A 10,816-nucleotide genomic window follows, 5' to 3' on the forward strand; every position below is an offset into this window, starting at 1 on the left:
ACAGAGATCACAAGTAGGCAGAGAGGCAGGCAGAGAGAGAGAGAGGAGGAAGCAGGCTCCCTGCTAAGCAGAGAGCCCAATGTGGGGTTCGATCCCAGGACTCTGGAATCATGACCTGAGCCGAAGGCAGAGGCTTTAACCCACTGAGCCACCCAGGCGCCCCGGGTGCCCTTTTAAAACACAGCCTGAGGCCACGCTACTGACATTTGGGGCAGGGTAATTCTTTGTTGGGGGTGAGGGAGGGGCCTGTGTGTGCACAACAGTTTTATCAGCATCCCATCTCTACCCACTGGATGTGGGTAGGACTTCCCTCACCTCCACCAAAACAGATCCCAGACATTGTTAAATGTGCCCCGGAGGCAAAGGACCCCCAGTTGAGAAACACTGAAGTAGAAGACCCAAAACAGAACTTGCCAAGGGGAGCAGGGGGCCGGATGAATCAGCTATCTTGACTCAGGAGCTAGTTGGTCTCAGGTCTATAAGCCAATAGGTCGATAGGTCGACCTATACAGTCCACACACTTTCCAGCAGCTGTCTGCACCCATGTTCCTAGGTCTCCCAGTTTCTAGGAGGGAAGAGTCAGGGCACTTCTCTGAATTATGGAGAAATGGCTCACCGGCCAAAGCAGTCTACTCTGGGCTGTGTGGTGACAAAGTAAGGTTAAGTAAAATTTAATAAAAGTGTTGCTTTGTGTGTCCTTGGGGCATGATGTTAATTTCTTTCTGTGGGTCAAGGTCAAAGTCTAAAAAATCACTGGTTATGCTCTATCCAGAACAGCTGCGTTGCTTAACTTTTGACAAAGAAAAACCCCTCCCTGAACCTCAGTCTGGAGTACAATTATGTAACCAATTAAGACTAGGGTAAGGAGCTGAGCAAGGGGACAAAGGGCAGTCAGCCCAGTGGCTGGGGCAAGAGCCCCCTCACCACATTATGAGGAGAAATGAAATCTGCCTCAGCACACTTAAGACAAAAGCAGAATCAGTCTAGATGAAGTGCTTTTTATTTTTAGATCAACCAAAATATTTAATATAAAAACCCTTTAATATACAAACTGCAATCACAATAGCATCCACGTAGCAGCAAGGGAACAGGGTGTTGCGGGAAGTATGGTGTTGGGTCGGGGGGGAGAGGTTTTCAGGGTCCCTACAGTTTCCTTTGCCTGTAAGAGCACGAGGTCTTCGCAGCGGGTAGATCAAGGCAGGCAGAGGGGCCCTGATGCCAACACTGAGGCAGACTGAGCAAAGCAGACTCCTCCAACATGCCATCTCCCCACCATGGCAGCCTCCAGGGAAGGACAGATCCAGTTAGATGATGGGAAGGTGGCTGTGACTGAGGAGAGTCAACCATCACTCCTCAGCATGAGCTGAGCACACCCCTGCAGGAACAGTTTTCCAGAGGCTGTTGGATTAGAAAGACCTAAAAACTGTCCTGGGAGAAGGACAGAAATTGAGTACAAGCATACCTTTTAACGAAGATTTCTTGCCTGTGACTCCAAAAAGTGGGGTGGATTTGCTCAGATGTTGGGGAAGGACAGGAATGACAGAGCCTTTGGCTCAACAGGGCTGGAGCCTTGCCAGGGATTGACCAAGAAAGCCTCAAGGCAGGCCAGGGAGGTCTGTGGTAAGGGCTTTGGGTCAATGGTACTCAAAGAAGCATGGTGGTGCAAAGGCCTGCAGGTGGAATTTATAAAGTGTGTGTGGAAGAGAGAAAAGACACAAGTCGCGAAGAATTAAAAACTGAAGTACCTGCTTCTTACAGGCCTGGGCAGTAGAGGTAAGATGATCCTTCTGGGTCAGGGTTGGGAGAGACCTGAGGCCTGCTTCCTTCCTCAGAGCCACGTCTGACTGGCCTGGGTATAGTTGATAGCCTCAAAGCCCTCCAGATGGCCTCCATGGGACTGTCCAGGAGGCCAAGTTCACCTCTCCAGATGTGCTAGGAGACTGGCCGCAGTCCTGGCTGGGCCCAGGTAGGGCCTGGATTCCCGCAGTTAGATGCAGTCCATGGAATTCTCGGGAAGGAGGCTGGGGATGCAGCCAGGGAGACCCAAGCCCTTGATAGGAGCACAGCTGAAGGGGAGGCCACAGCCCAGGGCAGGGTCCTGGTTCTCTATAGCCTCTAGTCTGTCCATGTTGTTGTCCCAGTTGATGTGGAATCGGGTCACTCGGGGGTTCGAGGCCAAGATGTTCCTCTGGAGCTGGGGCAGAAAGAGGAATGTCAAGCCTTGTCAGCATGCCTTGTCATTACTCCCACGGAGCTGGGGCACCCCCAGCCCCTGCCCCAAGGCCAGGAAGAATAGAGCTTACTCATTCCATCACCATCAACAACTATGGGTAGAACTCCAAGGAGCGCCTATATACCACGACTTAGGGCTGAGGCCTATCTAATCTCAATTCTGCAAGGCGTGCTTCTGAGAAACAAAGACCTTTCTCTCTCTGGTTCTAGTCTGGAGCTGCAAGATCTGAGCATGACTTGAAAACCTTAAGAAGCGACCTTGGCTCCCAGTTCTAATGACTCAACTCCCCCAGGTGCAAAGGAGCCAGCCTGTCTGAAGCAGGAAGTGCAGACACAGGCCCCACCTGAGAGAAGTCTGGCTTCATGGGTGGGTTCTCCCGCAGCTCGGGATTGGGGTATTCGTTGTTGACGTAGTAGCCCACACGGATGAATTCTTGTCCATGGTAGGTGCAGGTGATGAGGACCACGGTCACACCCACAGCATCAGTCTCGGGAATGAGGGATGGGTTGGGGGCGTCAGCCTAGAGGAAACACAACCCATGCCTTAGCATTGATCACACAGCCACACCTCCCCCAGTTAACAATGATTTTCAAGCAACACATATTTACTGAGCCAGAAGTATGGTCTCTGCCAACGGGAGTTTCTAATCGAGTGGGGAAGACAGAATCAATCCTGCAAATGCCTATAAAATGCTCAGTGTGACAAGTGCCACAAGGAAGTAAATGGTGCTGAGGAGTCTAGTGAGTGAGGGGAGGGTGGCATAGGATAAGGCAGGGAGCTACTAGGCCACCCAGGACCTTTTGGGCCAGTTAAGGGCTTGGGGAAGAGAAGGAATGTTTGGCAGGAGGTAAGTGCTGTATCACTCTTGTGGTCTGTAAAGACCGGCAGGGTGTGAGGTTATGATGGGAGGAGGGCAGGTAACCGTAGTCACCCTGGAGCATCTTAGACCAGGAAGGAGAGGAACAGAGGCAGACAGATTTGGGGTGTGTTGTTATGGATAGGACCAGCTACATAACTGGTACAAAATGAAACCAATACCTAATGAAACATGGGATCCCTTATTCACAAATTACTGAGTTCTAGCCAGCGACAGCAGAATTTATTAGACCAGGTGCTGGGCCCTGTATGGCTGCATGGGCTGAATGCTCAGGAGGCCAGCCCTGCTTATGGCTTGGAGCAGATGGGCTTGCCTTGCTGGTGGCCTGGCTACAGGTGGGTGAGGTGTTAGGGGATGGGATGAGGTTGTTTGGACTGGGGTGGGAGCAGCACAGTGGGAGGCAGGGGAGGACTGAGCAGAGCCTTGGCTTTTAGTATCTTTAAATATTCATTTATTTTTAAATATTTATTTATCTTAGAGAGAGAAAGAGAGGGCTAGCGAGACGGGGAAGTGGAGGAGGAGCAGAGGGAAGAGTATCCCAAGCAGACACCACACGAAGCCCAGTGCAGGGCTTGATCCCATGATCTTGAGATCATAACCTGAGCCAAAACCAAGAGTCAGATGCACAACCAACTGTGCCACCCAGGCGCCCTGGTGACCTTGCTGTTCAGAATGGCCAGCAAGCATAGTGCTTAGTGCAAGGTGATGATGAGCCTTATGGAGAAGGTATGTGTTAGATAAGCTTTGTTTAGGCATGAGTTAGAGTGCTATTGGAAGGGAGTTCAATATCAATGAGCCAACAATACTAAATAAGGTGTCTTTCAATATAAACACGCGAAATAAGATTATGTACTGACATACTATACCGACAATAGGACTCGCAAGAACCTAACCCTGTATTCTTCCACGGGCAATGGTGTGGTGTTCACGAATTAGCTAATGCAGCATTTGCAGCGACCTTATAGAACGTAACTGCCACGACTAATGAGAATCAACTATGAATCAGTGGCTCGTGGTGACAACTATGACACAGAAATGGAGAAAAGGGAAACGTATGAAGTATTTCTGAGAGGTCAGAGAGTTCTTGAAAGCAGAGCCAGAATTTGAACCTCAACTTTTGACCCTGGAACCACACTGCATGCTCTCAGGTAGAATCGGATGTCTCCAGGTGCCAAGGCCTCAGGCCTTGTCTTTCTTACCTGAAAGATGAACATGTGTCTCCCTGCTGGGACGGGCCCAACTAGCACGGAGTCTAGGATTTGGTCAAACTCCTCACTCTCAGCTGAGCCAACATAAATGATCTTCCACTCTAGATCTGTAAGGATATGGGGAATTAAGGATTTTAAATAGCTGGGCAGCATGAAGGCAGAGGAAGGTCTTCTCATGTGAGTTGTAGACAGATACTTAATATAGTGAAAGATTTTTTTTTTTTAAATTTTTATTTATTTATTTGACAGAGAGAGATCACAAGTAGGCAGAGAGGTGGGCAGAGAGAGAGAGAGAGGAGGAAGCAGGCTCCCCGCTGAGCAGAGAGCCTGATGCGGGACTCGATCCCAGGACCCTGAGATCATGACCTGATCCGAAGACAGCAGCTTAACCCACTGAGCCACCCAGGTGCCCCTGAAAGATTTTTATTCTCAAGAATACCTGACATCTGCTGGAGATGGAGTGCCAGGCATCACAAGCCTGAACATTGGAGTGGGTATGAAACTTGGCTTCTAATGGGGAAATTTTCCCCGTGAGCCTAGCTTTGCCAGACGACCTTGACTCTGCATCTCTGGGGAAACTCAGAGATCTCAGAGCCTGAGGGTGAACCGTATGGCAGAGGTAGAATTAGGAGCCACATGACAGAGGCGTGCTGAGGAGGGAAGAGCAGGGAATTGGGCCATTTCAGGGCCCTGCCCACTGGGTCCTGGGATAGGAAGCAGCATCCTCTTTCACACACAGGGACCGGTGCCACCGAACTGAATAGATCCCTCGACAACTGGGGCAGGGCAGCAGATTCCAATCCAGTAGGAGAGCCAGCAGGCAGGAAGGGGGAAGATGAGGCCACTGAGGGAGCCAGCCAGCCCCCAGGTCTTCCAGTTCCGGCACCAACTCATGCCTACTCTCAGATGTTTGGGGGACAGTGACTTGGTCAACAAATGTGGCATTGTAGGTGATCCTATGAACCCCAACTTGCTTGTATCCCATCCAGTAGGGGGAATCTCATCCCTGAGTAGGTTCCAGCAAGGTGAAAGGAAAAGTGCTTAAGGATCCTGCCCAGCAAGCACAGGAAATTCCCGGTGACCGCTGCCTCTTGCAGAAGGTCCAAGTGTATCAGGGGCAAGGTCACGCTAGTACAGGGGACCTTGGCAGGAGACCTGCAACTTATTTTAGGTTCTTTGAAATTACACAACCTACAGCTCCAGCAGCCGGCGGAAATTTCACAAGCTATGAGTTTCACAGGAAGCAAACTGTTGTTGAAGTTGCCCTGTTTCTTGGTTCAGTGTCCCACAACAGCATCCAACTGGGGAAACACTGCTATGCTGGGCCACAGCTATGGAGGTTTGTCACCTGAGCCCCATGCTCTTCCTCGATACACTGATTTCCTTTCCCATTGCAGCATCACCTAGGCCTTCTACTCAGGGTCCCTAGCGGGTCTGTGGCATAGTGACCATAAAGCTCACCGGGATTCAAACCCCCCAGTCTCTTAATATTTGCAGGGACCAGTTAAGTTTACTGATTTACCTTTGTGACAAGGAGTGACACGACTAAACAGAACATGTTTCTGGATGAACAAAACCCAAGATGACTCTGTCTTTACCTTTCTAACATAGCTCTCTATTTTGGTAGCTTTCCTCCCAGCCTTGCCCCCCCCGCCCCCACCGGGGAGTCCTATATGTGTGCATTTAACTAATCTGCTGGGGCAAGATAAAAAGAAGACTGAAGGAGAGCAGGTCCCGTGAGGGTCACAGGCACTGGGTATTCAGTACCACTGGCAAAACCTAAACAAAGACTGGTGTGGGTGCTGCCCCAATAAAACGCACTGGGCCAGCAGCCAGGCAAATGGGCCACAATGACTCCCTCAAGAGAGGCCAAAAGAAACCTGAGAAATGACTGAAGACCATAGAGAAATACTGACTCAAGGGGTTAGAGGAGATGATAAAGTCATCTGCAGAAGGCAGCAGATACTTGAAAATAAGGCCCTATAACCTGGATCATCTTAAACTTGTTAGGCGTTTTAAGGAGAAGCATACTTAAGTTGCTCCATCTCTTATTTTTACTTTTATTTATTCAAGATTTTATTTATCTGTTTGACAGAGATAGAGAGAGATCACAAGTAGGCAGAGAGGCTGGGGGGTGGTGGTGGTGTAGTGGTTGGCGCACAGGCTCCCCGCCAAGCAGAAAGCCTGATGCGAGGCTCCATCCCAGGACCCTGAGATCATGACCCGAGCTGAACTGAGCCACCCAGTCACCCCTCCATTTTTTAATATAACCATCCTTTAGAAGAAGGAGGCGGCTGCACACGCGTCATGGTGTACCTAACTTTTTAGGCAATTTCAAGGGTAACTGGACAGTACTCAATTTTGTCTTTATGTCCTAACTTCACAGTCGAACAGTTGACAACATGCTCCTCCACTAGGTCCGAAAACAAAACCAAAACTAACCTGATAAAAGGCATGTAAAACTTCATCGTTTTGAACTAGTTGGAGAATATTTCCTGCCTTAAAACAAAACAAAAACTATCTAGTAGGCTTTCTTTCTGTTTGTTATTTGCCCTTGTTCAGAATCATATAGATGAATCTTGGCTTGACCACAGTGTTAGCTGTGGGAAAGAACATCTGGTTCCATGACTTATTCAAACAGTTGCTGCTGAATTTCTCAATACAAGAGGAAAAACACACCTACTGTATTAAATGTGGACTGAAGTCTTGGAAGCACCTATTTCCAGTTGCTGAGAAGAAAAAAGAACCAAAGGGGCTTGGAGCCTTTGGGAAACAGAGCCAGTCACTAATTGGGGGTTGGGTCTTTTGTTGCACCTTCAGTTGCCAGTGTCAAGGTAACAAGACTGAGATTTCTCCAGAATCTGAGGGACTCCTAAAACCAGGCCCCCTCCATGTTTGGGAGGCAGGAAATTTATTCTTTCTGCTCCATGGGAAGAAGGCTAGGAAGAGGCAGAAAGCAAGGTGGCAGGTCAAAGTCATGGGCAACCCTTAGGGATAGAACCAGAGTCTGGATTTCCAGGCCAGAGTTTGCTTTCTGACTTGGATTTCTCTGAGCAAAAGCTTAATTATCTGGGTGTAATTAATAATAGCACCCCTTCATTCTCTTTTGAGAGTGTCCCAATGTGGGAATAAATTCTATGGGCAGTCTTATTTATGCTCCACTTCTAAAATAAGGGATGAAATCTTTCTTTCCCAGGTCATAGCCAAGGTAGAGAACTCTGGACTCAACTTAGAGACAAACTCTAGTGTCAGTGCTTCTATAGACCCAGCATCAAGACTTTTACTTCTAGGACCTTGGGGAAGTCATTCCATTTCTCTCTATTAAAAAATAATGACCAGCAGGCTGACTTTTGACTTTCCTGCTCTGAGTCTATAAACAGATTAGTAAAGTAACAGGCAGAGGTTTTCCTAGGAATAGACGTACTAGATAATGACTATGCAACCCTTTTTAAATGCAAGGAGCACAAACAGGCTGTTTGAAACCTGATCTCCTGCCTTCTGGGAACTGTGAATCCCTTAACCTATTAGCTCCTTACATTTCCTCCTGGCTTTAAAATTAAATTCTTATTCCACAATGTCATTCTACACTTTAATTATTTATTTACACCCTGCCTTGTTCCAGAAAGGATTTAACTGGGCTTATTCTATAGTTAGTCACAAGTAGATTCCTTAATTTAAAAGGGAGAGAAACTGAGAGACACTGATCTATTGGCCCAGCCCAAAAGCACACACATCTTGAATTCTGGCAACCCCAAACTAATCCAAGTGGCTGGCTTTTCCCCACAAACCACCCAACTACCACTGAGAGGTGCTAGTTAGCACACCATGACCTCACAAATCTCCAGCTCCTCAGAGGCTGCCTCTTCCTTAACCACCAAATGGAGAATCTGTCTAATGGGGTACTTCCTCCTGAAAGTGATGCCAAGAGTCCCCGGGCAACCTTAGATTTTCGATTTTTATAGACCTTTACTTGAAAGGTCTTTCATTCTTTGTGGTTCCTGTCTTCTCATCTGTGAGATGAGAGCCATGTCTGCCTTTATAACACACAGATGAATAAGTACATCTGTGAAAGCACCTTGGAAAAGATGCACTAAAAGTTCTGACCTCCCAGCCGACTGTTTGAAGCCAGAGACTGTCATGGTTCAGCCTGACCCACCGCCCCCCCCCAGACTGGGTCAGACCATCAAACCACCAAAAGGTTGAAAGAATTTCTACAGTAGGCCAGCTGGACCTGGTGGGCAGACAGTGGGAACCGGGTGATGCTTGCCTGGTTAGGCCACCCTTCAGATATGAATGTGTTTATCCAAGCGCGCAGACAGGAAGGAGGAACGGGAGCTGGGAAGACCAAGTTATCCTGAAGGACCGGACCTGGAAACCTGTCATGCCTCCCCAGGTGGAGCCCAAGAATGGAAAATTGGGGCAGGCTAAGGAGGTGGGAAGCCAGGTTCTAGGGTATGTGCTTTGGGGGTAGAAAACAATCAGCAGTGAGTGGGGGTGGGGTTGTTTTAAATATCAGCAGGTTGGGTTGGGGATTACCGGGAGACAAATGGGGAGATGGGGGCGAGTAAGGTCTTACCACGGGGGAATGGGATTTCAGAGATAAAGGGTGACGGAGGGGCTCCGCTGGGGAAAAAGGAAGGTAGCCTGGGGAACACGGGGTGACTGCACGTTAAAGCATGGAGACTGGGGTCTCTACATAGGAAATAGGTGCCCAGGAGGGGTTCCACAGAAAAAAAAAATAGCGGGATGGTGGTCTCCACGCAGGAAACGGGAGTAACCGTGGGGAGGGGATCGGGTTGGCCGCAGGGTGTCCGGGGTAATCTCCACAAAAAGGCTGGGGCTGAACGGAAGGGAAGGAGAAAGATCAGGGCTGGAAGGGCTTGTTTCACGCGGGAGGTCGGGGTTGGCCGGGGGGAGGGGGGAATCTCCACACAGGCCCAGCCTCACCGTCCGCCAGGGCCTCACTGCACTCGAAGCTGATCTCGAACCGGAAGGGGCTGTGGAAAGGGCTCGGATTCTCCAGCACCGCCACGTTCAGCACAGAAACCTTGGCCATCGCCTTGCCGGACTGCGGCAGAGGCCACAGCTGGGGCCAAGCCCGCGCCTGAGTCCTCTGTGGTCAGCGCGGTAGCGTTACCATAGCCGCTCCCGCCTCTTCTGTCCGCCGACTGAAGTGCGTATTTGGTCCGCGCGCCTCCTTCAAATAGCCGGCCCCACCCTCCGGCCAATCACCGTCAACGCTCTCAGCCGGCGCGAGCAGACCCTCAGCCAATCCTGGGGCGCGGGTCGGCGCGCGCCGGGACTCCTCGGGCCAATCCAGGGAGCTCCCTTTCCGGGATGCGCGAAGGAGGCGGAACCATTTCTTGGCTTCTTGGGACCCAACGGGAACCAATCCCCAGCGTCTCCGACTCGGATGTCTAGGGCAGGGGTGGGCGGAGGCAGAGCGCGAGGCTCCTCTCGACCAATCCCAAAGGTTCCCGCACCGGCGGGGCCGACGCTTCGCTCCGCCCTTCCGGGAGCCGCGTCTGGGCGGAGGGCAGCGCCGCCAACCGCCTAGTGGTGGCGCGCGGCACCCGCTTAAGAGGGCGGGAGGGGCGGTGCTGGCGCCCGCGGTGATTGGCAGGCAGGCGTGCGGCCCGGCAGATGCAGATTATCTGAGAGGTGATTGGCTGGGTTGGTCGCGGGGCGGGAGGAGACGAATACTTAGCTAGGGATTCGCGGCAGAGGAGCGGAAGTCGGCCGCCGGCGTGCTTGAATTGTGAGGAGGGTGAGGAGGAGCGTTTGCTGCCTTGGCCTCTGTCAGCAGGTGAGCGTTGCCGGCACTTTCTTTAAAGGGCTCCGGGCTTCTCAGGCCCAGCGGCGGGGGAGTCCGTTGTGAACGTTGGTCACACTCCTGAGGGGAGACGAGCAGCGCTCACGCGGCGTCCTGGGGCTTGGGCCCGGGCCCGGGGAGTCGGGCCTGGTTCGAATCCCGCTCTCTCCTGCTTGAGGGCCGCTGGGAGGTTTCAGGTGGACAGCGCCGTAATGGGGACTTGAAGTCCGGCCTCTGCCACTCAGCTCCCTGGGCCACGTCTCCGCGCCGCGTGAACGGGACGGTGGAAAACTCACGGACTTGACTCGTGACTGCATAATACAATTAGAGACTTTTCTGCACCCCGTAGCCAGGGTCGGACCGCCGTAGCGCCCTGCCTGGGAGACTCCAGGCGCCTGTTGGACCCATCCTCTGCTTCCTGCCCGCGACCAGTGGAAAATGAACGCGAGCCCCATTTCTCTCTTCACATTTTTCTAGTAAGCCCGTTTAAAAAAAAAAAAAAAAAGTAACAAAACCGATGAAACGAATCTTAATGTTATCTTTAACCCAGTGTGGCCAAGATCTTATTTCCCCATGCGATGGGTATAAGAAATACAAATGAGGTACCTTGCATTCTTTTACTAAGTACCAAGGCTTCGAAATCCCATGCGTTTTACGGGTGCACCTCCATTTTCTTTCTTTTTTTT

General features: G+C 50.8%; 1 protein-coding gene across 1 annotated transcript; it reads right to left on the bottom strand.

Annotated features, from left to right (window-relative positions):
* Positions 1 to 982: 982 nt before the first annotated feature.
* Positions 983 to 10,575, bottom strand: ASF1B (anti-silencing function 1B histone chaperone). Its single transcript, XM_059160221.1, has 4 exons — positions 9,266 to 10,575; positions 4,310 to 4,425; positions 2,577 to 2,753; positions 983 to 2,194 (listed from the first exon to the last, which is right to left on the bottom strand). Exons 1-4 carry the CDS (start codon positions 9,372 to 9,374, stop codon positions 1,988 to 1,990), a joined length of 609 nt encoding a protein of 202 aa, XP_059016204.1. The 5' UTR covers positions 9,375 to 10,575; the 3' UTR covers positions 983 to 1,987.
* Between the last annotated feature and the right edge of the window lie 241 nt (positions 10,576 to 10,816).

Source organism: Mustela lutreola, chromosome 2, assembly GCF_030435805.1.
Source record: "Mustela lutreola isolate mMusLut2 chromosome 2, mMusLut2.pri, whole genome shotgun sequence".
In the NCBI taxonomy this organism is placed as follows: Eukaryota; Metazoa; Chordata; class Mammalia; order Carnivora; family Mustelidae; genus Mustela; species Mustela lutreola.